Genomic DNA, 25713 nt, shown 5'->3' with positions numbered 1-25713 from the left:
TTTTTAAAAATGAAAATTGCCAGGAAAAAAATAAAATAAAATAAAAATAAAGGGTTTTTTTCTTCTTCTCAGTTGACTGAATTGTTTTTCTCCACTTTTGTCTTCTTGACACTCTTGATGTCCACATGAGAGCACCTAAAATAAGTTCTAACAGCCTGGGACTCTTAGGGAAAAATACAGGAGGTCCCACAGACCCATTCTGGGAAAAACTTCCGTTTTCCTCATGGAACCCCAGGAATTGAAAGAGAATAGATCCCTCTCAAAATCCAAGGCTGTGTTCTATTTTGCATTATATTACCTGACATTTTTTACTTTGGAAGGTATCAAAAATTACTTTGCCTTATGGGAGAGCTTTTAGTCTTGGTGTGTAATAACCAGGTAGGAAATATATTTTAAGGGGTGGGTAATGGCAGTTAGGAGGGATATTTTGCTCTTGGATTTTTGGATTAGAGAAGCATGCTTTTGGCCACCTGGAAGGTATAGAAACAGCCCCACCCACAGCTGAGAGAAGCCTCCCATGGGGGATGGGCTGATTGCAAAATGAGCTGATTGGCTTTGGCTTGCTTTGCAGTGACATGCATGGTAGAAGCATTGCACTATCATCTCCCATAGTATATCCCTTTTTTTGGGATCTGGGATGCAGTATACAAATGGCACCCTTAATTTTGGGGATATGTTTTTGCCTTCCAGCTGTGCCTTCTTATTAGGCCCTAGAAACAGCATGCTTTCCTGGTGCTATTCCTCCAAGGGCGCCACCTTGAATCCAGTAATCCAATTAAGAAACTGGCAAATGAAAAATCTTACGAGACCTTCTGTCTATGTATATGTGTTGTGTGCATGATGTTTATATAAAAGAGCTCTAATTGGCTTAGAAAAATAAACACATCAAGTATTTTGTCAGAAAAATAGAAACTTTTTAATACTTTTTTGTTCACATGATGTTAGTGATCTTTTGGAAATAAAGACAGTTTTAAAGATTATTGGTAAAATAGAAAATGTCTTCAAAATTCAGACATTTGGTCTAAATTAGGTCAGATATCAGGTTTGCTAAATGCATTAAGGTCTTTGACTTTTGAAAATTGTTAGACTTACCTACTTTGGAGCCATTAGAAATTCTAACTAAGGTCTGGGGACATGCGGAATTAGCCATGCCCTCTAGCTATGCTGGAGTCAGACCTTATCTGCACTTCTGTCTGATGTCCTAGGCTCCACAGTACATAGTTAAAACCACTTGCTTATCAGGTTTTTCACCAAAAACGAGTTACTAAGAGTTAACACTGTAACATGTAATTGAGACTACTGGAGAAATAGTTTTACATATAAGGTGTGTAAGGAAAGTAGAATGTGCTTTTGATAAAAGATTAAATAAGGTATGGGAATATGGTTTTTCTCAAAGGGAATGTAATTAATGTGTAGTTCAAAGGGTTTTAAAGACTGTCTTAACTTAAAGGAGTAGCAGGACAAAACTGAAGGTTTAAGCAAGTTGAAAGGTGTTTGTGGAGGGTTGGTCTTGTACAGAAAGTCCTGTGGGTATGAGCAAGTTGGCTAAGATTTGAAGGGGACTTTTTTTTTCTGTAGGTTGAACATAAAAGCCCACGAATGCAAGACCAGAATCTTGGCCCATGTGTCTGAATAACAGGGTTTTCTTAGAAAATTAATCTGTTGTTTAATGAAAAATTAACAAGAGGGGTCTTAAAAAGTTTACAGGGGTCTTAAAAAGCTTATAAAACTTCACCTTATGGTCAAACTAATTAAAACTGGATAATTTACAACATTTTATTTAAAAACTAGTTTTAGCATTAAAGAGGCAATAATGCAGACATGAAATTTGATTTTCTGTTTTGGAAAATAGTTTTGTGTTATTATGTCCCAAAATTATGATATGACTTAGTATATATTATCAGTAATAATTACAATTGTTATGTTAAATTATTGTATGCCACAGAAGTAACAAATTTCCTTGTCAATCATGTCTTTAACTGTGGCTGCTCTAAAACATTTTGTCATCTATAGACAACTGTTGTCTTGTTTTGATCCTCTTTAAATGGTGGTTTTATAATCAGCTATAAAATTCTAACAGGTGTTCTTAAATGCAGTTTTCTGAAAACTTTGGAGACTGTGATGTTAGAACAGAGAAAAATCTTTCAGGACTCTCATTGGTAGCTGAAATGTTCATGAATATCAAGCAGAACAGAAGTTAACTGCCTGGAATGAACTAATAGAAGACTGAAGCAACCTTTTTTGACTTTTTGCTTAAAACATTGCTGATTGTTTTTCAGAGCCAAGAAAACCTTTCTTTTGAGCTACTTAACAACTTTTAATGACTGAGTAAAGTACATGTCGTCTGTAAACAAAATTTGGAGCATATTTGTTTCTCTGTTCCTGATTTCTCCAGGATTTGGCAGCTATTCACGAGAATTCTTAACTTGTGGCAATACAGTTATTTCCATAAGTGAGGTAAGAATGTTTTTCTTTTGCAACAGGACACAATTGAAGAAACCGGTTATTTTTACCAAGGCTTTGACTGGAATAGTGTGTTACCTTTAAGGAATAAAAGCTTCCTTGGGGTCAGGTGTGGTAGCTCACGCCTGCAATCCCAGCACTTTGGGAGACCAAAGCGCGCAGATAGCTTGAGCTCAAGTGTTCAAGACCAACCTGGGCAACATGGTGAAACCCCATCTCCACTATAAATACAAAAATTAGCTGGGTGTGGTGGCACATGCCTGTAGTTCCAGCTACTTGGGAGGCTGAGGTGGGAGGATTGCTTAAGCCCAGGGGATGCAGGTTGTAGTGAACAGAGATTGTGCCACTGCACTCCAGCCTGGGTGACAGAGCAAGATCCTGTCTCAAAAACAAAACAAAAGAGAAAAAACAAAGCCCCTTGGGAAAACTGGCCTCATACCTTGTCTACGCAGTCCCTGCACAGGGTTCCCGATCTGTGGTAAGTAAAGAATGTCACTTTCTAACAGGCCCAGGAGCCCTAAGTTATCTTGGGACTTCAAGAGGAGAGAAATTTACCCGCCTCATGGGTATTTGAACGTACAAACCCATGTCTGGGCTTGGCTTTAGAAAAGTCTTATCAGAGATTCCTTATGGAACGAGTTCCGTCGAAGCCAATTTAAAAAGCCTGTGTGAAAAATAATTATTCTTGCTACACTTTATGCAAATAATCAGGCAGAGCACAGTAAGACTAAAACTTATTTTGCAAGTAAAGTTGATCTACTGTGATTTATTTTTAATTAAAAAATGAGGACTAGAAACAGAAAAACTATGCTCCAAAAACAAAAAAACACCCATTGTTAGTTGTCCTTGAGTTTTTTCTGCAGTTTGAACTAATTCCTAAATTTTCTGTGGACTACAAGTCCCCAAATTAATGCTTTCAAATATTTACTTTTAAAACTGGGAATTGCACTCCTTACGCTAGAACTCATTATTTACTTTGTAGTATTCTGTCTGTTCTCTTAAATGAGATCTAAAATTATAGATGACTATATTAACGCATTTGTCAGCCAGCTTGCGTGAGTATGCTCAGACAACTTCAAAGTGGTTCCACTGCTCTCACCTTGCAGTCAACACCTATACTGACCATGCCCTGGTCAGCAGGAAGAAGTTAGAGTGGTCTTTGCCCTTTTTCCTTCTTCATTAGTCAACACCTTAAGATTAAGGTATTATAAAACCCAAAGGAAAGTATTGAAACCATTGCAAAATTATAACTGAGACAGTAAAAGAGATCCAACCTAACCAACTCCGTCTTGCTTCTAAACTCCAAGTTGTCCTTGTTCATTCCTGGGCAAAGTCTGACCTAACTTTAGGGGGAACCTAGTTGGTTGGTTGTTTTTTGTTTTTTGTGTTTTTTTTGAGACAGAGTTTTCCTCTCACCGAGGCTGGAGTGCAGTGGCATGATCTTGGCTCATTGCAACCTCTGCCTCCTGGGTTCAAGCAATTCTCCTGCCTCAGCCCTCCAAGTAGCTGGGATTACAGGTGCCCGCCACCATGCCTGGCTAAATTTTGTATTTTTAGTAGAGATAGGATTTTGACCTGTTGGCCGCGCTGGTATCAAACTCCTGACCTCAAGTGATACGCCTGCCTTGGCCTCCCAAAGTGCTGGAACTACAGGCGTGAGCTACCGCACCCAGCAGTTTCAGTTTATAGTTTAAAACAAAAATAACAGCCCTTTCCCAAAACAAAACTCCTTCTGGCCTGGGGACTAGACTGCCTTTGCAGAACTTTGTAACAAATTCGCCGCAAGAATAGAAATGATGGTTTAGGAGTCACTCAGCTGGACGCTGCAAGAATCTGACCCTCCCCAAATTGCTCCTGGGGATAACATCACTATTGTAAAGCCTAAAATCAGTGCTTGAAAGATTTTGCAGACTGCACTTGATGGATCAGCTGGCACAATCAGATTGATACACTGGCTCATATGATCTTGTGGCTCCCACCCAGGAACTAACTCAGCCCAAAAAGACAGCTTAGGTCCCCTATGATTTCATATCTGACCCAACCAATCAGCACTCCTGAGTGGCTTTAAAAAAGTCTTTCCCCACCCATCAAACTATCCTTAAAAACTCTGATCCACACGCTTGACTGCTTGGGGAGCCTGGTTTGAGGAATAATAAAACTCCAGTCTCCTGCACAGCTGGTTCTGCATAATTACTTTCTCTATTGCAATTACCCTGTCTTGGTAAATTGGTTCTGTCTAGGCAGCAGGCAAGGTGAATCCATTGGGTGGTTACATATGGGGGAGGGTAAACGGTAGGGAATGAAACCAGGAGCACCGTCCTCAAAGGAGGGAGGGGCCTTATAGATTTAGGCCTGTCTAGAGGCTGCTCCCTCCTCAGAGAGTAAAACTTCACTGTTTCTCAGAGGGCTGCGAGGCTGGAAGGAAGAGTTTGGACAGAAATCCTGCTTTGTATAGAAGCAGCAGAACCAGTTGAGAAAAAGAGGTTCACAAATTACATTTCATGGCTTTTTTTTTTTTTTTTTTGAGACGGAGTTTTGTTCTTGTTGCCCACGCTGGAGTGCAATGACGCGATCTCGGCTCACTGCAACCTCAACCTCCCTGGTTCAAGCGTTTCTCCTGTCTCAGCCTCCCGAGTAGCTGGGATCACAGGCGCATGCCACCACACCCAGCTAATTTTTAGTAAAGACAGGATTACATCATATTGGTCTAGAATTCCTGACAGGATTACATCATATTGGTCACGAACAATTTTCAAAAGTCAGACTGGTCTCAAATTCCTGACCTCATGTGATCCTCCCACATTGGCCTCCCAAAGTGCTGGGATTACGGGCATGCACTACCGTGCCCGGTCTTATGACTTTTTTATACTGATGCACCAGGTCCTTGGAATGATGCACGAACTCATTCACTCCTACTGGTGCCAGGCCCTTTGCTGGGGGCTGGAGAAACCGGGCAGACATGTACGCTGCATCATGGTAGCACCTGTCCCACCAAGTGCACACCATGCCCCATCCATAGCCTCAGCGCTGTCACTGCTAGGAACACGCACTCTCTGGCCGCACCTCAGACCTAGACTTACTGTATCAGAATCTCGGTTCTGGTCCCGAGGGTCTGGATTCGCAACAGTTCCTCACATTCCCCACCCTTATTCTTCTGCAGCTAACGTTTGAGAGCACTGGTCTGGTGCCTACTGCCACCGCAGGCGGTTTTCAGAGCAGCTATATGTGCTTGGCTGTGAAGCGGCAAAAACAGAGAGCTGCGGGTGGAGCCGGCGCCGGCGCCGGGGCTTCGCGCCGCTAGTCCTCCTTCCCCAGGCCCCGCTCCGCCCCCGGGTCGGGAGGCAGTCGGTAACCCCGCCCCTCCACGCTGGCGCCGCCCGAGGTGTCACACAGGAGGAAGCCTCGCCCCGCCCCTGCGTGCGCCGACTCTCCCAGGCCCCGCCTCTCACCCCCTTTCTGGACCCTCTGCTGGGCAGAGCCACCAGAACGACCACACGTTCCGCGCGCTCCAGGCTGCACTCGAGAGCCAGAAGAGCTCCATGGCAGCGGCGGCCAAGCCCGAGAACCTCTCCCTGGTGGTGCATGGACCGGGGGACTTGCGCCTGGTAAGCCAGGAAGGAGGGTGGGAAGCCTACCGACCCTGCCTCACCCTCCTCTGAGCCCAGCCACAGTCCTGGCTTTCCAATTCCAGCCTGGCGCCGGCCCCGCACCTTAAGCGCCCTGGCTGCCCTGATCCCTGCTGGTTCGCCTCGGGGTGTGGGGGCGGCGGGTAGCGGCCATTGGGAAGGGCAGGGATCTAGTCGTGTGCCTCCCGGAACCTAGCCCCGTGGCTGGCACGTGGCTGGTGCCCAGGACAGTTGCAAACTGATTGAATGAATCTTTCTCTCTCCTTTGCCAGCTGCAGATTCGTAGTCCAGCCTCTTGTCATTGACCTTTTCAGAGAAAATGCTAAGGCTAACTGAATTCTTTGGGCAGACAGTGCAGAGGAGAAAGGGGAGCCAGAGGACACTTAAAAACACCGAAACTTCTATTTAACTCCCCTTGCTTGGGACTGATAAACCTCCCTTACAGGATTATTATGCTCACAGGAGTACCCAGCACCTAGTACTTGCTCAGGAAGTGCCAGCTCCTTCTTCCCTTCCAGTCTAAGCCTCCATCCCCAGAGCCCCTGGTGTTCCCCTTGCCTGTGCCATACTTCTGGATCTTGATAATCCCCATGTCTGTAAGGCTCCTTCTCTCCCTAACTCCCTATCTGGTTCACTTTCCAGTGGTTTTTCTTTCTAATTCTGTGCCTCTGGCCCTTTAGGATCATTCTGGATGTGTGCCCTCTACCCTGGGCCCTGCCTTTTGCTCCCTGGCTTGTGGCACCAGAGTTTAGGGAGTGGCTGAGTCAGCACCCTGGTCATGCCAAGTCTTCCTTGACAAAGTCTCTCTCAGATGGGCCTGGGATGACAGTGGGTATGTGGGATAAATGCCAGCAATCTCTGCTGCTCCCCTATACCTCCTTTCCCTCAAAGTACATGTGTCAGGATCTAAACTGCAGGAATTCAGAAGTTTATCCAGATTAGCAGTTCTTGACTATTTAAGAATCTGTGGTGTCCCCTCTTTCCTCCACAGAATGCAAACAGATTGAGTTTGGCAACAATTTCGGATTGTTCAAGGACTCCCTTTAAGCACTTCTATAGACCCTCTAGTGGCCTGGGGATCCCAGACAAAGAACCCTTGCCCCAGCTGACTCTCCATTTCCTCAGCTGAAGAATGTGTCATACCCAAGGTGATAGGTTTTGTTAGTTAACAGAGCCAAGAAAAGGACTCAGACGTTCATACTCCCCATTCTGGTGCTCATTCCACTCTTCAGAGCCTCCACCCAAGGTCCTGAATTAAACTAAGGATGTTAGTGTTTATTGTTGCAAATGCTATATGGTACTATGAGTAAGGGAAAGTGGTACATCTCTACACAGCTTGCAGAGTGATTTCCAATTCAGTATTTCATTCCACAAACATTCTCTGATGAAGGGGTGCCTGCCATGTGCCAAGAACTGGGCTGGGGGCCCAGACAGGAGGACACAGCCCCTGCTCCCAAGTTTACTGAGGGAGACAGACAAAGTCAACCATTATGACATAGTGCGAGGGCTTTGATGGAAGCCTCAGAGAGAAAAGACCTCACAGGGAGGGGCCCTTGGCCCTCTATCTGCTCAGAACCTATTTAAAGGTCATGCAACGAAGCTGCAGAACCACAGTTAAGTTCTGCTCCGCCTTAACTCAAAATCATGGTCTTCCACTGCTCAGGCAGACTACCTCTATTGTGATTTTGTAGACAAAGCCTTGAAGATTAGAGCAGGGAACTAACCTTAATCTCATCCGCTTTGCATTAGAACCCACTCTCTGACTGGATTAGGGGCTGGGCTGGGGTGGCTGTAACCTAAAGCTCTAGAAAATATGATGGGCTAGAAAATTTCACCTGTGCTTGTGGACTGGTATACTAACTGGGGAGAAGAATTCAGAGGAGGATTCAGGTAAACACCTAGGCTCAGCTTGAGAATGGGAAGTGGTAGTAGGGTCATTTACTAGTCAGAGTAGATTAAAATGATGAGATCAGGTTTGAAAATTTGAGTTTAAGATGTCTCTGGAGGCTGGGTGTGGTGGCTCACACTTTTAATCCCAGTACTTTGGGATGCTAAGGTGGGCAGATCACTTGAAGACAGGAGTTGGAGACCATCCTGGCCAACATGGTGAAACCCTGTCTCTATTAAAAATACAAAAATTAGCTGGGTGTGGTGGCATGCCCCCATAAGTCCCAGCTACTCAGGAGGCTGAAGCAGGAGATTCACTTGAATCTGGAGGATGGAAGTTGCAGTGAGCTGGTCAAGCCACTGCACTCCAGCCTGGCTACAGAGAGAGACTCCATCTCAAAAAAAAAAAAAAAATTAGCTGGGTGTGGTGCGGCATGCCTGTAATCCCAGCTACTTGGGAAGCTGAGAATCACTTGAGCCCTGGAGTCAGAGACTGCAGTGAACTGAGATCGTGCCACTGCACTCCAGCCTGGACAACTGAGCAAAACTCTGCCAAAGAAAAAAAAAAAAGATGTCTCTACGACAGGACACAAGTTGCCTTTGAGAAATTTCCTTGGGTGTAGGGTCTGGAGTGCAGGGATGCTATCTGTGGTGGAGATGTAAACTCCGGAGTCCTTTGCTCCTCTACTGAGCAGTACTGTACCGATCCCCCAACCAGGGGGCATTTGGAAATGTGTCAGGGAGGTTTGATTGTCACAGTAACTGAGGAGCTCTACTGCAGACTTTATTCATTTTACAGCACTGTCCTGACAACAGAGTTGTCCTGCCCCAAATAGTGCCCTATGGGGAATTGTGAATGGCTGAGCTTGCCTAGGCTGAGTTAACCATGGAGAGTGAGAAGGAAAGAAGAGGAGGACATTAACCTGGAGAGAGCCCCAACACTGGAAGGGAAACGGCAGAGAGTTGTCATCAGAGGAGACTGACTAGGGAGGCCTGTGCTGCCTCAGGGCACCTGCGGCTCAACATAGACCTTCTGGGCCCTCATCACTCCTTCCCAGGCAAGGTCTTCCACCAGCACCTCCACAGGGCTCACCCCCAACCTCCAGAGTGGCATCACTGCTCCTCTGCCTTTTCCTTAACTCAAATAGGCTCTGTGGCTTGGGGTTGGGGTCAGTGGTACCAGTAGTGAACCAGAGATAGCAACTAGGAGGAACAATCCCGGGGAAGCTTTGGGGGGAATCACCCATTTTCCTCCCTGCGAGAGGACCAAAATGAAACCCAGGATTTCCTGGGCTTAATAAATTGTCAGCGGTTGCATTTTGGGAGAAAAAACAAAACAAAACCTTAGTTGGATATGAATTACAAAACAGATAAGGGGAAGTGGGGAGAATTTGACTGTTTTCTTCTTTTGATGTAAGACACCCAGCCACAGATTAAAAACCCTTCAATTTCTGGCAGGCTGTGGCCTGTTTAGGTATACTGGGAGTTGGGTCTGCTGATAAAATGGTTCAGTGCCTCAGGAACTCCTATGAAGCGAGTTGTTTAGCGAAACTCTCATTCCTAAAATCTTTTCAGAAAATGTATAAATTTTCAAGGGAAAAGTGTATCATTTAAATTACATCATTATGGCTCTCCAAAAAGTGTATAAATCATTCCTAAAATCTGAAGCAGGATTCCAAAGCGTTCTGAAGCAGGAAGCAATGGCTGAACCCTTCCCAGAGCTGCCTTCCTGCCTGAGCTAAGGCCAGGAACCAGCCAGCATCCAGGGCAGTGGTTCCGTGGGGAAATGCGGCCTGGTCCACTTTACTTGTCCCCTAACTGGCAGGAAGGAAACCTATCACACAGCCTGCCTACTGCCTAAGGAGAAAACACCATTCTCTTCTTTCTTGTTGTGTGGCTGCAGGGAACAAAAAACTAAACTCCTCTCCTACTAATTAGTTAATGATCACCTTGACCACAGCAAAAAGGAGCATTTATAAATTGGGTGGTAAGTCAGACACACACACACTAAGACAGGTGGTTTTCTTTCATAATGTGGAGAAGAAAACGAAACAATAATCTGAGACTTAAGGACTTTTGCTATTCCTCTCATTTTAAATAGAGAATGTTTAGGAGTTGGAGCGAGCGAGAGGGACTGATGACCAGGTTGATGCATAAAGAAGCAAACAGTGTCAGCTTGCTGGCGTTCTCTTTAAATGGAAATAGTACGAAATTCCCAAACCAGGCTGGGGAGCCAGAGTGGGGTTTAGTTCCCATTCTAATGCTGCTAGTTATATGACTCAACAAATTATTTTCCACTTCAACTTCCCAGTGAAATGGGAATAATAGTAGTATTCATCTTTTGGTTGTGTGAGGATTCAGTGGGACCAGCCGTGCGTGTTAAAGGCCTAGCACAGCATCCAGCACGCTGTTAATGGTATGTGCTAACTGTGGAGATGAGCAGGAGGCTATTTCAAACTTAAAAACAGGCGGGTAGACCAGGGCCTTCAAACACATGGACAGTTTTCCTAACCAAATTATTACAATGTGGGCCCAGGCAATAATCTTGTATTCTACTGTATTTACTGGTTTAATTACTTTATGCCCCTTTGATCAGTATATAGAAACCCAGAAGCTTTCAATTAGGAAATGAATTACTGGTTCATGAAATTAGGATATAAAACAGTCTAATTAGTTTTTCCCTCACAGAAGCTATGTTTGGTGGTGGGGATGATAGGCAGCTGTTTTTTTAATATAGGTTTCACTTGAATGGTAAGGAAATGAGGGGAATTAATATGTTGACTGCCTACTGCATTCCAGGCATGTGCTGGAGACTTTAATACAGGGCTTTATAAACTGTCCACAATGAAGGACCAGTTTTATTTTTTCCAATCAGCCATGGACTGATATGTTTGCATCAGTATATCTGAATGTTGTGTCATGTCAAAATGCTGTGAACAGCCAGGTAAAGTGGCTCACATCTGTAATCCCAGCACTTTGGGAGGCAGATCACTTGAGGCCAGGAGTTTGAGACCAGCCTGGCCAACATGGGAAAACCCTGTCTCTACTAAAAATACAAAAATTAGCTGGGCATGGTGGTGTGTGCCTGTAATCCCAGCTACTCAGGAGGCTGAGACATGAGAATCACTTGAACCCGGGAAGCAGATGTTGCAGTGAGCCGAGATCACACCACTGCACTGCAGCCTGGGTGACAGAGCGAGACTGTCTTAAAACAAAAAACAAAACAAACAAAAACTGTAAACATTTCTAAATGTTCCTCTCAATTTCTGTATGTTGCATTACAAATCAGTTCATCAACTACCCTCTGAGTACACTTTATCTCCCTTCTTCCCGAGAGCCGGCTCTTCCAGACTTCAGGAAGGAGCATCTGAACAGGGAGCAGTACAGAAACAAAACAAGATTCCACTTCCAGGAAACTGAACACAGTGGAGGGGATGTAGTCAGGCTTTTGTTATGATCTGCTATACGAGATGATGATAAATTAAAGGAAAATTAATAATTTTAGAATGATGGGTTAATGTTGTTTAATTATAAAGGGCAGAAAAAAATAATACATTGGCATCAAGTTTAAACATCACTCACAGGTCCATGAAGAGATTTCTTGAGTTTCTGTCCTTTGAGGCAACATATTATACCTTAGGTCAAAAGAATTGCTTTGACCTAAGCATTTTTAAATACTTTTATTTATTTTTAAAAATAATATAAATCTATATCTGTAATATAGCACATTCAAAATGTCCCCTCCTTGTTGTCCATACTTTAAAGATTTTTGGGTGAGAAGGGGGTTGTACAATGAGAGGGCATGAACATAGGCAGCTCAGATGGTCCTGGGCATCATGTCTGTTTCCCTGAGCCAGCTGCTTCTATGTGATCAGATTAAAGGCACTGATAGTCATGAAGGAACAGTTGGATTAAACCGGATTACTCTGATAGTGAGGAGATTCAGGCCACTTAACCCTTACCAGTCAGAGACACTTAAGAGTGAAAAGAGAATCTAAAACTCCTTCAGAAAAAGGGAAATTGAGTAGCAACAAATAGCCCAAAGAAGCATCTTTCTTGCCTTTATCTTAATTATGTTTTAACAACAAAACAAAACCCAAACCAGACAAACCACTTCAAATTCAAAACAGAAAATTAAATCCAGCAACACTCCCACCTCCACCAACAGCTCTGGAGAGGCAGTGCCTTTGTCTGTGAAAGACCATGACGCAGGGTAGCATTTTCCTCTCAAAGTGTTGCAGGCTTTTTCTCGGCCTCTTCACTGGACTCATGGAAGGGGTGCCATGTCTAGTCAGCCTACCATGCTCAATCCCCTGTGGGAGGGTGCACATGAATGAGCAAGTGTGGGATCTGGCTGGGCAGCCACGCTGGGCACGAACACAGGAGCAAGCTCCTTGAGGGAAATGCGGCAGTGCCCAGGTAAGGGTGCCCATGACCCCGAGGCCCCAGAGTAGGTGTTATGGTGCTCCTTTAGTTCCACGGTCTGCAGATGGTGGCTTGTTAGCTCAGTTGGCCCCTTGCCTTGTCACATGGGTCATGCCACTGGTGAGGGGCAAAGGGCCAGTGTGACAGCCTTTTCTGGGTACCTGCCCTTGGTGGGCCCTGAGTTTTTCCTCAGAAAAGCTTTTTTCTGAAGGTACCCAGAAAAAAAAATGAGGTCACACAGATGATTGAAGGATGATGAAGGAAGATAATTTTTTTGAGCGGTGAAAACGGCTTTCAGCAGAGAGGGGAACTAGAGAGGGGATGGGAAGGGCAGGTTGTCTTCCCCAGTCAGGTGGTCTCTTCCCTGAAGTCAGGCCATCTCCCCCTCTACCAACTGGGTCTGGAATCTTTGTAGGCACAGGATGGGGAGTGTGCGTTGACTGCTTTGTGAGTATGCAAAAAAGGTTAAAGTGAAGACAACACTCAAAGGTGGGGAAAACAGTGTAGAAAACCAATTAGGAAAGGGTAGGTATATGTAAAATAGGTGAAGGGTGGGGATCAATCAGAGGAAAGTGGCCAAATAGGAAGACAAGTTCTTGATCCAGTCCCAGGATTTAACTTGTAGCTTGGCTATCAGCTTTAAACTGTCTTCAGCTTGGAGGTGGAATTTCACTGGTTACCCACCCCTATCTGCCTACGCATTTGGCTGCCTCTGTTTGCTATCAAAAGCAGCAGAAGCAAGCAAGCAATATCACAAATAGGAATTTAACATTCTGTAAAAGTAGCCCTATTCTAAAGGGAGCGAGTAGAATTATGGATGTAGGGGAAATTTCTCTTTTAAAACTGCATAGCAGAAATTACGAAGGAGAAGAAATATGTACACACAGATACAATATTGGCATCTAATTTAAAAGTCTTTTAGTGTGACTGTTAAAGTTTGTAGTTTTCCCCAAATCAGGTTTACACTAAGAACATTAATTACCAGGAAAAACATATTCAAATTTTGCGAAGTGATATTCAACTGAACAATTTTAAAAAAACATGGAAATATTCAGTTACCTAGATCTGAACGCAGTGAGCACTTATCAAGATCACAAACAGACTAGAGCATCCAACAAAGCTCAGAGACTTAGAATTTTTGCTTCATGTATAGAACCATTTAATAGGATCATGTATGGTTATGTTCATACACTTTGAATTAGGAGGAAATTTTAATATATTTATCCCTGATGAAAATTAAGTAGTCCTTAACTATCCTGTGTGGATTCAATGCTAGGTGCTGGAGAAGTGCAAAGGAGAGGAAGGAATTGCCTCCCCAGCCTGGTGAGGACAGGGGAGGCTTCTTGCAGGAGGTGATGCCTGAGCATCAGTCCCAGGAACCGACTGCCTATTGAACAGCTGTCATGTCAGGTTCCAGCCTACTTGTGCTGACTCTGACCAGGAGCCCAGAGGTTTCACAGTGACTCAGTGGCCAATTAAATGCAAAGCTTTCACATGCCAACAATCATACAAATGTATTCAACACACACAGGTAGTGATAGGGGAGGCAGGGGTGGGCATGGTGGTTCACACCTGTAATCACAGCACTTTGGGAAGCTGAGGTGGGAGGATTCCTTGATGCCAGGAGTTTGAGATCAGTCTGGGCAACATAGGAAGACTTCATCTCTACAAAAAGTTTAAAAAGTAGCCAGGTGTGATAGCACCCTCCTGCAGTCCCAGCTACTCGGCAGGCTGAAGTGGGGGGCTCGCTTGAGCCCAGGAGTTCGAGGTTGCCGTGAGCTATTAATGTGCCACTGCACGCGAGCCTGGGCTACAAAATGAGAACCCATCTCTTTTAAAAAAAAAAAGAACAGAGGGAACGAACCATGGCAAGTAGCTCCAGAGACCAGCCTGCTGACTGATGAACTGATCTAGATTTCCCTCAAAACACCAAAGCGGGGGGAGTGTCGTTGCTGTTCTTCCCCCAGCAGAACTTCCCGCAGCCTCTGCTCGTGAAGAGGAGGTCTCCGAGTTCTCACAGGCAGAGCTTCTACAGGCTCTCAGCCATGCTCACTTTCTTGGCTGTTATTATGATCCTGCACAGGAATGCCCATTGTCATATCTTAGCTACCTTTTGGCTTCACTTTCTTATTTTTTTAAATGAATTTTGGAGACAGGGTTTCACCGTGTTGCCCAGGCTGATCTACAACTTCTGAGCTTAAGCAATCCATCTGCTTCAGCCTCCCAAAGTGCTGGTATTACAGGTGTGAGCCATCTCGCCTGGCTTGGATTCACTTTCTCGTCAAGCCTTGCGGTTGGCTGGCCACAGCAGGTGTCATCATCTCAATCCCGTATACATACGCATGTCGCTTTGAGCAGTCAGCGGTTTTACTGTGAGCTGAGTCACTTATGAGTGACTCCATTTTTGTTGGTGGAAACAACCCGGATATATATATATATGTATCTCCCACATTTTATTTCTATAGGAATGTTATTCATCCCTGAAAAAAAGTTTTGTCACATTCTGTATTAAAAATAAACCTTGAGAATATTATGTTAATAAAAACAAGCCAGTGACAAAGTGACAGATAGTGTATGATTCCACTTATATGAAATATGTAGCCAGTCTCACAGAAAGTAGAATGGTGTTTGTTAAGAGCTGCTAAGTAGGTAAAATGGGCAGTTATTACTTAATAGGTATTCAGTTTCACGTTTACAAGATGTAAAATTCTAGAGGTCTGTTGCATAGCAATGTTAATAGAGACAACAATATTGAATTCTACACTTAAAAAGATTTAAGATGGTAAATTTTATGTTATGTATTTACCACAATAAATTTAAAAAGATATACAGGTGAAGTATCCTAATGAATAAATTTTTTTTAAAGAAAAAATTTAAAAAAATAAACTAAAAGAAAGAAATGACTCCATTTTGAGACATTTAGAATCACAAACACGATTATATATCAGTAGCCCCACCTGGATGTCCCAAGACACCTCAGTCCCAACATGTCCAAGCCCAAGTGTCTCTTAATTCTTGTAGGAATTTAGAAGTCATCCCAGATGCCTCACTTCCCCACATCCTATGGGATCTGGAAGAGGGAGAGGGATTAGGCAATGGGAAAGGGTGAGTGTGGTGTGGTTGGAGGTAAGATGGGGGTGTGATAGCCACCCACCATGTGAGGGGTTTAGCAGTCTCCAGGGTCACTGGGGACCTGATACAGATTTGCGTTTCAACAAGATTGTTATCAACAGAACAAAGTTGGATGGAGCCAGGAGAGCTGGGCTGGAGACCAACTCAGTGGACCTTGGGAGAACATTCTACCTCCTGCTTTGACCCCGAGTTTGCCAGGACCAACGCGGCTAGAACAAAGCCTCTCATGACAAAATAGCCAATTGGGAAACCTTTGGATTTTTCTTCCACCCTCAAAGCACCTTTCCAGTCCTCAAGGGAAAGGGAAAATGGGGGACAGGGGGAAGGAAGCAAAAAAAGGGTCTGTTGTGTTCTGCAGGCGTGCAAGGCAGCCCTCCACAGGCCCACAGAAAGCTTGGCAGTGGGGAGCAGGTGGCTGCCGTGCACCTGGGATGGGCCCAGCACCTTCCCCACACGCTGCCAGCTGTCCCCCACCGTAAGGCAGTGGGAGCACATTGCACTCTTTCCACAACGGACAGAGTCAAGCCTAAAAACTGCCAGAATCCCTTCACTTTCTTCCAAATTCCAGCCTTGTAAAGAGCGGTCAGATTTTCTTAATGTTGATATGAAAACCATGAGAATACAGTTGTCCTTGGTATCCTGGAGTTGGGGAAGGACTGGCTTCAGGAACCCGTTATGAATACCAAAGTCCAAGGCTTCTCAAGTCCCTTGTATATAATAAAATGGTGTAGTATTTGCTTATAACCTACAGGCATCCTCCTGTCTACTTTAAATCATCTCTAGATTGCCTGTAATACCTAACACAATGTAAATCCTCTGTAAATAATTGTTGTACAATATTTTTTCTTTTGCATTATTTTTTATCGTTGTATTGCTATTTTGTATTTTGTATTTTTGATCTGAGGTTTGGCTGAATCCAGGATGCAGAACACAACTTTTCCACAAAGCAATTTAAAATACTTGCCAAAAGACAAAATTACTACAATTAGTTTAAAAGGTCATATTTGGCTTTTTTTTTTTTTATTTTTTTTTTTGCAATTCTAGAATTGAGCAACACTTCATTCCATAAAGTAGTATATGTTCCAGTGAGCTAAACAGAGGAGGTTGGTTTTACAAACAGAAAATTGCTAAAGAAAGCAGAAACACAAGAAAAAACAGATTGGTCATTTCAGTTACTTTCCTTGTAAAGTAGTAACAGGGAAATGTTCTGATTGGTTAAATGTAACTGATTGGTTAAGATCAGGTTACTTCAGGTTTGGGTTTTTTTTTTTTTTTGATAAGGAACTTTATTATCATGCTGACTGAAGCTGGTCATATAACAACTTAGTTTTGCTTTGATGATGTATAACTTTAATATGAGTGGCTCCATGTGGGGTTTTTATTCTGTTCTCTTGGGACCCAGTACAGGAGCAAAACAGTGGCCTCCTATAATTTCTATTTAACATGTTTTACTCTTATCAAAAGGACAAGATTGTCCAAGGCTGTTTCAACCATAGTGTGACCTAATTATGAAAAAAGAACTTTGATTTTTACTTCTTTTGTAGTAAGAGCGAACATATTTACTGAGTCGGCTCTCCCTTTCATGATTGTCATTATATGAAGGAAGAAACTGGGGCACACAGGGGTTACATAACTACCCGGAGGTCATGCAGCTGGTGGGGGAAGCCTGGGTTGCATGTACTCAGGCAATTCCAGAGTCTGAGTTCACTGTGTCACTCAGGTTGGCTGGAGGAGAGAAAAAGCATCATCCTCCCATTTCTCCTTGTGTTGAGGCTGTTACTGCAACCCAGGCAGACAGGTTGAGGGAATCAACTCAGTTATACAGGTGGAAGTAGAGGAAAAGGTACCAATGAGGACATAGCTAGGAAATATATTAGGCTAATGTAAAAAATATATTTAGGAAAAGCAAGATAACATTTAGCATGTGAGAGGTACCTGAGGTGATTCCATGTCCCCTGAAGTATTTCCATGAGTTATTTAGGAGTGGGCTGGTGGGGTGGCGGGAGGAGCTGAAGGGGATAGAGGGGAAAGTATATGTTTGATTCACATATGTATTTCTGACTTGAAGTGAAATATGCTGGAAAACTGACACAGCTATGGTAAAGAAGAGTTACTTACTTCCTCTTTACCCCTGCGTACAGTCACTCATTAAAAGATAAGAAATTACGGTGGCTCACACCAGTAATCCCCACACTTTGGAGGCAGAGGCAGACAGATCACTTGAGGCCAGTAGTCTGAGACCAGCCTGGCCAACATGGCAAAACCCCATCTCTACCAAAACCTAAATAACTCATGGAAATTTTTTTTGGACGGGGTTTCGCTCTTGTTACCCAGGCTGGAGTGCAATGGCACGATCTCGGCTCACCGCAACCTCCGCCTCCTGGGTTCAGGCAATTCTCCTGCCTCAGCCTCCTGAGTAGCTGGGATTACAGGCACGTGCCACCATGCCCAGCTAATTTTTTGTATTTTTGGTAGAGACGGGGTTTCACCATGTTGACCAGGATGGTCTCGATCTCTTGACCTCATGATCCACCCGCCTCGGCCTCCCAAAGTGCTGGGATTACAGGCTTGAGCCACCGCGCCCGGCCACCAAAAATTTTTAAAACTATTGCCCGGCAGGGTGGCACATGCCTGTAATCCCAGCTCCTTGGAGGCTGAGGGAGGAGGATCACTGGAGTTCAGGATGTCGAGGCTGCAGTGAGCCGAGATCCTGACTCTGCACTAAGCCTGAGTGCAGTGACATCTGACATCAGGGACTGATGATGAATTACTTGAAAAAAAAAAAAAAAAAAAAGAAAAGAAAAAAAGAAATTCTGTTTAGTAAATCTTGAATATGATTGAGATGACAAAACCTTTGGGAATGAGAGAAAAAGGAGCTGTGGAGATAACAGTGCAAGTTCAGGATCTCAGAGAAGCTAAGAAATTTTGGTAGATGAGAAATAGGATAAATGGAAGAGTATCTGAGACAGAAAAAGAGATTAAGCAAACAGAGGGTTGTGGCCACCATCATGACAAGGAAACATGAAAAGCAAAGTTATAATGCTATAACAATGCTATAAGTTTATAAAACATTGTGGACTCCACAGTGTGCTTAGGGCAATATTTATAAACCTATGGACTGATGTTAAAATGGTTTTGTGCCCAGGTAGCATGTCTGCTACAGAGACAGAAGGCAGGATAAAAGTCTGAGTTGTAAGGATAATTAAAATCAGCAAGAAAAAGAATGGAAAAAGAAACTTGGTGGGCAGGGAGAGGAATTTAACTATCTGTCTCTATCAAATGTGTTCTGCTATAGGCACAGCACAAGCTGTTGGCACAGCACCCTCTAGTGTCTGGGCGAGTCACTGCAGCTTTGCTGCGTGGTGCAAGCACATTGCTCAGCTCTGTTAACTTGAACAAATATTTACAGTAGTGTTCTCTCTAGTAACCCAGGGCCTACTTGGTGTACCTGGTTGTTGTTCTAAGCTTTAATCTTACCCCCTCTCCACCTGCAAATGGGGAGTTCAGGCCTGGCCTGGCTGGAGGCAAGGCTATGAATTGTACGCTGTGGAACTGTCTTTTAGTGCCTGGGAATTTGCCTACTAGTGCCCTTAGCAGGAATTGGGGGGGGGGGACGGTGCTCTCCCATGTTTGAAATAAAGACCTTAGTCTTTATTTCAGTTTAACCTGCAGTTTAAAATTTCACGCAGTATGATGCAGCCATAAGAAAGAATGAGATCATGTCCTTTTCGGGGACATGGATAAAGCTAGAAGCCATTATTCTCAGCAAACTAACACAGGAACAGAAAACTAAATACCACATGTTCTTACTCATAAGTGGGAGATGAACAATGAGAACACATGGACACAGGGAGGGGAACATCACACACCAGGGCCTGTCAGGGGGTGGGAGGCAAGGAGAAGGAGGGCATTAGGACAAATACCTAATGTATGCAGGGCTTAAAACCTAGATGTCGGGTTGGTAAGTGCCACAAACCACCATGGCACATATATACTTATATAACAAACCTGCATGTTCTGCCCATGTATCCCAGAACTTAAAGCAAAGAAAAAAAAATTCACATGGTATAACAGAAGCATCACTTTATATAGCAGTCCCTGATGTCAGATGTGGGACCAGCAACAACTTTGAGAAGGGTTTTGGTGACAATCAGCTATCCTGAGGTGGCTATTTCTAGATTGATTCCCTCCCTCCCTCCCTCCAACCCTTCATCCTTCCTTCCTTCCTTCCTTGTAGCCAGTCTAAATTATTAAGAGGTAAAAAAACTGCCTTAAGCCTTTTTGCCCCCATCAGACTGCTTTGGATGCCGCTCCACCATTTACTACTTTAGTGTTACCACGGGCAGTTTCCTCAGTCTCATCATATGAATAAGGGACAATAGTAGGATATACCATGTAGGGTTTTTGCGAGTATTAAATGAGGTAATGCCTGAAAAGCACACGGTACCTGACACAAGCCATTGAGCAGTACCAGATAGGCAGCAAAAGCATTATCGCTTTGAGCTTTGTTTCACTGGAGAAGAGGTTCAAATTAGCACTGAACCTCTTCAACAAAAAGGGCTGGTAACTAACTTGAGATGAGTGAAAGCCTCAGACCTTCCTTGGAAACACTATTTTGGATAGTGGTTATTTAACAAATACAAACACTTGGGTTTGGGGCTGAGCAGTGTACCTGGTGCTGAAGAGATAGGAGGCATGGTCTTTGCCTTCAAGGGGTTTATTATCTTGTTAGGAAAAGTAAAAGCCACTGATCACTTAGCACAGTGATAGTACTGAGCAGTATTTGTCTAGTGCCCTTTGGTGTTGTTTAATGCAGTGGGGTTGCCTATAAAAGCAACTAGATAAGTCCTTTTGGAAGGAGGCACACGTTGGAACAGTGCCTCCTCCCAGAGCTTTCTTCCTGGGGCCCAGCTCTGACATTCTCATCACTTGTTTGGCAGCTCTTTGCACCACCCATGAAGGAAAAAAGACATTCCACCTTGGGGCTACGGTAGGGTACAGTGGAAGCAGGATTCATCCACTCTCTAGTGGCATGAACTTGACCAAGTTATTTAACTTCCCAGCTTCAGGTCTCTCATTTACAAACTATATGCTTTGGTGAGGACAAAGCCCAGCCCACTGTTTGGCACATGGCAGGTGCTGTGAACATTTCCATCTCTCTTTTTTCTTTTCTTTTCTTTTTTTTTTTTTTTTTTTTTTTGATACAGAATCTCACTCTGTCATGCAGACTGGAGAGCAGTGGCACAATCTTGGCTTGCTGCCACCTCCCCCTCCTGGGTTCAGCCATTCTCCTACCTCAGCCTCCTGAGTAGCTGGGACTACAGGCATGTGCCACCATGTCTGGCTAATTTTTGTATTTTTAGTAGAGCTAGGGTTTCACCATGTTGATCCAGCTGGTCTCAAACTCCTGACCTCAAGTGATCTGCCTACCTCAGCCTCCCAAAAGTGCTGGGATTACAGGCATGAGCCACTGCGCCTGGCTACATCTCTCTTCTTGATTACCTTCAAATAATAAAATGAACAGTGGGATTGGCCACTCAGTGGCCATCCCTGTCACTAGGACTTTCCTAGCTAGTTGACAATGAGGAAAGAAGGCTTAGTAAACCAACACTACTGCCACTGCTACTGCTACTGCTACTAGCTGTGGATACCAGAATAGCTCAGATTGCTTTTCAACCTGTGAGAGAGGCCAAAATGCAGGTCCTATGTGTTCCCAAGGGGCCCCTAAAACACCACATGGGAAGTTTAGGAAAAGAGGACCAGGTATCAGTCTTTGTGCTGATGTAAAGGAAAGAGGTTGGCAGCACAGACACTTTATCCCACCTATCTGGAGGGAAATATCCTCAGGTCCAACTGTCAGAAATGCCTGCATCCTTTCCCTGGAGGAATTTGTCAGACCAAACAAATCTGTACCTAAGAACATGTTTCTCCAGGAAGACAGGATCTTGGATGGCAGATCTAGAGACCCAAACATCCCTTCTGCCTGGAGTTACATGTACTGTGCTTTTTCCTTAGTCTTGGGGAAGTTGCACCAGTGGGTAGGATGAGGTCAGCAATTACAGTCAGCTCTTCCTGGCTACGATTGGGCCTTTGGTTTGCAGGCTATTTCCCAGGGAGGGAACCCAGTGTCAGAACTTTATCTCACCCTGTTGCATGTCACTAGTGACAGCAAGTGTGGTCCTCTGTGTGCTTTGTGAGTATGCTGTGCATGCTGTTGTTGAGTCAGTTGCTGTGTTATGCAGAGAAGTGTTGAAGGGCTGGGCGGGTGTTTGCAGTGTGACATTTAGCACATCCTCTCAGGCATGCACCCAGCAGCAGTGTGGTCTGAGCTTGTGTTAAGTCTAAGAAGAAATAAACTAATGATGAAACTAATTGTTTTTAATGGAAAATGTTCATAAAGTTATTATGCATGCTAAATGACCTTTTCAATTTTTTTTCTTTTAGGAGAACTATCCTATACCTGAACCAGGCCCAAATGGTAGGTTCTTGGGAAACACAACTTATATTTTATTATTTCCTGTTATTTCCCTTAGAGTCACATGTATGTTGTTCCCTTACCTCTCTTTTCCTGCTGTTTATTACTTTTGCCTCCATTAAAAAACTATGCCTTTGTTAGTGTGAGAACAGAGTCCACTGCCCACAGCATGACCTAGTAGGAAGTTTATCTTGGCTGAAATAAAAAGAATAGTGATCTAATCAGAAAAATTACTGTACCAGACTGCTGACTTGTCCCAGAGTTTTTGATGTGAAGTATATGGACCAGTGACAGAATTGTTCCTCTTTTGACCTAATGACAATGTACCCTATCTACCAGAAACTGCCGCTGGAGTTGCCAAATCATGTCCTAACCGTAATCCAACCTTTGAAAAGGAGTGAGTCTACAGAGCTTCTTAATCTTTAGCAAAGAGAGGATCATGCCAGCTTTCCCCACTCCCCAGGAAGGCCAGTTACTGAAGTGTGTGGCAGCCCAGGACCTTCTGTCCAGTGGCGGTGGGAGGGGCTGCATGGAGCCCTGTCCCCTGCCCTAATCAACCAAGCACAGAAAATGAGTGAGCACACTGGGGCGGGGCTTCCAACACCTTTACTCCACTCCTTCCAGGCCTCTCATTTTGTGAGCCTGTAGGGCTTAGCTGACATGCTGATGCCCGATGTGGCATCTTTAACTTCCCAGCTTCGGGTTTTTCATTTACAAACTGAGTGCTATGGTGAGGATAAAGTCCAGCCCACTGTCTGGCACACGGCAGGAGCTATAAACATTTCCATCCCTTTTTCTGTTGGCCTGGGCAGATCCCTGCTGACAGTTTTCCAGTCCCTCCCATCCCTGGAATCCTGCTGTGTCATAATTGTGCAGGACCCTGAAGTGAGGTTGGGGGCAATGTGCAGAGTGTTTCTAGGTGCTCTCCCTCCCCTTCTCACACCTAGCCAGTCAGGTCCCCTTTCTGCCCTTGAGGAGTTGGGGGTGTCCTTTCCAACTTTATCCTACCTCACACCAGAACCACAGCTTCTGGGTGAAAATTGGATCTAAGGCAGTTTTCCCGGGAGATCCAGAGCTTTGCTACTCAAAGCTTAGTTGGGTTATTGACTTAAAAGTGGTGAGCATACAGACTAGATAGAATATAGCCATTCTGTGGGTGCTGAGCAAGAATTGTTTATTTAGGGTTCAAGGATTTTCACCAAGATACCAGGACAGAGAAGTGAAAGAGTTACCTCGCTGTGTCCTGAAAAGTTGACCACTGATTCCAGAAGTGGCCAGGCTAGGGCTATCTTGGACCCAGAGTACAAGCTGGGGACCTGGTACAGCGTTCCTCCCTGAAGCAGCGTTCTGCACCCACTCTCCTGCCTCTTGCTGCACTTGCATTGGAAGGGAAGAGTGCAGCAAGTGTTCTAGTCAAATCCAATCTCTTGCTACCAACTGCTACTTCAAGAGAGGAAATTCTGAGATGCTTTTCGTAACTCAAACTTCTGCGTGCCTTTAACTTGAGAATTCACCCTGCCATTTCTTATTCTGTTCACTAAAACTGAGGAGGAAGAAAGTTCTGAAGAGCCACTCATAGTAGTCTTTGGCAAGTACAGTGCATAGCAGAGATTTGGGTCTCTTTGTCTTTCTAAGGCAGAGTGGTTTTTTTCAGGGAGGTATTTGTAACCATCATCTCAGTCAGAGATGATGGTACTTACTGGTACTGATTTCAGCAAAGGGCCTCAGTACCATTATTTTAAATTTAGAAAACTGGCCAGGGGCAGTGGCTCATGCCTGTAATACCAGCACTTTGGGAGGCTGAGGCAGGCAGATCACCTGAGGTCAGGACTTCGAGACAAGCCTAGCCAACATGGTAAAAACCTGTCTTCTCTAAAAATACAAAAATTAGCTGGGCATGGTAACAGGCACCTGTAATCCCAGCTACTTGGAAGGCTGAGTCAGGAGAATCGCTTGAACCCAGGAGGCAGAGGTTGCGGTGAGCCGAGATCGCGCACTCCAGCCTGGGCAATAGAGGGAGACTGTCTCAGAAAAAAAAAAAAAAAAAAGGGAAAGCAAACAATAGGCATGAAGAACTCAACTTGATAGTTCAGAACATGTTGCGAAGCTGAGATTCTGCCAGACCTGTTCTCATAAATAGATAAGAATCAGGCATAGCATATTAATTGTTTGGAAAGTTATCTTTTGGAAAACAGTTTGTTCTCCTAAGTACTTGGTACATTTCATCCTACTAATGATATCTTGTTTACCCAATGTATTGGTCAGTGTTACCCAGAGAAACAAAACCACTAAGATATATGTGTATGTATGTATGTGTGTGTGTACAGAGGGCAGGCTGGAAATTCAGGTAAGAGTTGATGTTCCAGTCTTGAGGAGAATTCCTTCTCCTTCAGGAAACCTCAACTCAGTCTCTGCTTTTAAGACCTTCAAACTGATTGGATGAGGCTCACCCACATTACAGAGGGTAATCTACTTTACTCAAAGTCTATTGGTTTAAAAGTTAGTCATGCCTAACACATATCTTCAAACAGCCAGGCACGAGACCTTGCCAAGTTGACACATACAATCTGCCATCACATGTGGAAGCTTTTTTGCCTTGCGAGACTTAATCAGGGTTGCTATGTAGCTTTCCTCTGTGGTCTAAATTGTGTACTTGGCCTGGTAACCCAGCCCTCTCCTCTGGGCAGAGGGAAATCACTAAGGCACCTCAGAGTGATAGGGGTTGTTCCCTCTCTCACTGGTTTTTTCCTCTTTTCTTTTATCAGAGGTATTGCTGAGGATGCATTCTGTTGGAATCTGTGGCTCAGACGTCCACTACTGGCAGCATGGTCGAATAGGGGATTTTATTGTGAAAAAGCCCATGGTGCTGGGACATGAAGCTTCCGGAAGAGTCGTAAAAGTGGGATCATTGGTAAAGCACCTAAAACCAGGTCAGCAAGGTCCTTCAACTTATGTGTTTATTCAACATAAATATCTATGCATGCCTTCTTTGGGCCAGGCCCTCTGTTAAGCTCTGGAGTACAGCAGGGAACAAGACAGTCTGGGTCCATACTCACATGGATCTTTTTTTTTTTTTTTTTTTGAGATGGAGTTTCGCTCTTGTTACCCAGGCTGGAGTGCAATGGCGCGATCTCGGCTCACCGCAACCTCCGCCTCCTGGGTTCAGGCAATTCTCCTGCCTCAGCCTCCTGAGTAGCTGGGATTACAGGCATGCGCCACCATGCCCAGCTAATGTTTTGTATTTTTAGTAGAGACGGGGTTTCACCATGTTGACCAGGATGGTCTCGATCTCTTGACCTCGTGATCCACCCGCCTCGGCCTCCCAAAGTGCTGGGATTACAGGCTTGAGCCACCGCGCCCAGCCTACTCACATGGATCTTATCTTACACAAGGGAAGAGGGACCTGAGGCAGACAGATAGTTACTTGGTCACCATGTGTTAAGAGCAGTAGAAGAGAATGCAGGGTGTGATTAGTGTATGTTATCCAGACCCTTGGTTCATTTGAGGAAGGGACAATTAATGTAACATCTGCAGCCAAGTAATAAATAAGCCAGGTAAAGGGCTGGAGAAAACATTTGAGGCACAGGAACCCAAACCGCATTTACATGCTGAGAACCAGGGCTTTGGATATAATGTTTGCTTTTTTTATTAGATGGCTGGGAAACCACCAATATTTCACCTAGATTTACTTAATTCATTTTCCCA

General features: G+C 44.3%; 1 protein-coding gene across 1 annotated transcript in view; it reads left to right on the top strand.

Moving 5' to 3' along the window:
• Positions 1-5829: 5829 nt before the first annotated feature.
• Positions 5830-25713, top strand: part of SORD (sorbitol dehydrogenase) — a 39118-nt gene continuing 19234 nt past the window's right edge. Inside the window, exons 1-3 of the mRNA XM_032297603.1 lie at positions 5830-6068; positions 21978-22011; positions 24774-24938. Coding sequence (XP_032153494.1) covers positions 6003-6068; positions 21978-22011; positions 24774-24938 — 265 coding nt within the window. The 5' untranslated portion in view covers positions 5830-6002. The remainder of the gene's footprint in view (positions 6069-21977; positions 22012-24773; positions 24939-25713) is intronic.

Source organism: Sapajus apella, unplaced genomic scaffold (genome assembly GCF_009761245.1).
Source record: "Sapajus apella isolate SASKATOON/1434 unplaced genomic scaffold, GSC_monkey_1.0 scaffold37, whole genome shotgun sequence".
Classification (NCBI taxonomy): Eukaryota; Metazoa; Chordata; class Mammalia; order Primates; family Cebidae; genus Sapajus; species Sapajus apella.
Note: the sequence above shows the minus strand (reverse complement) of the source record. Positions and strands in the feature narration are given on the sequence as shown.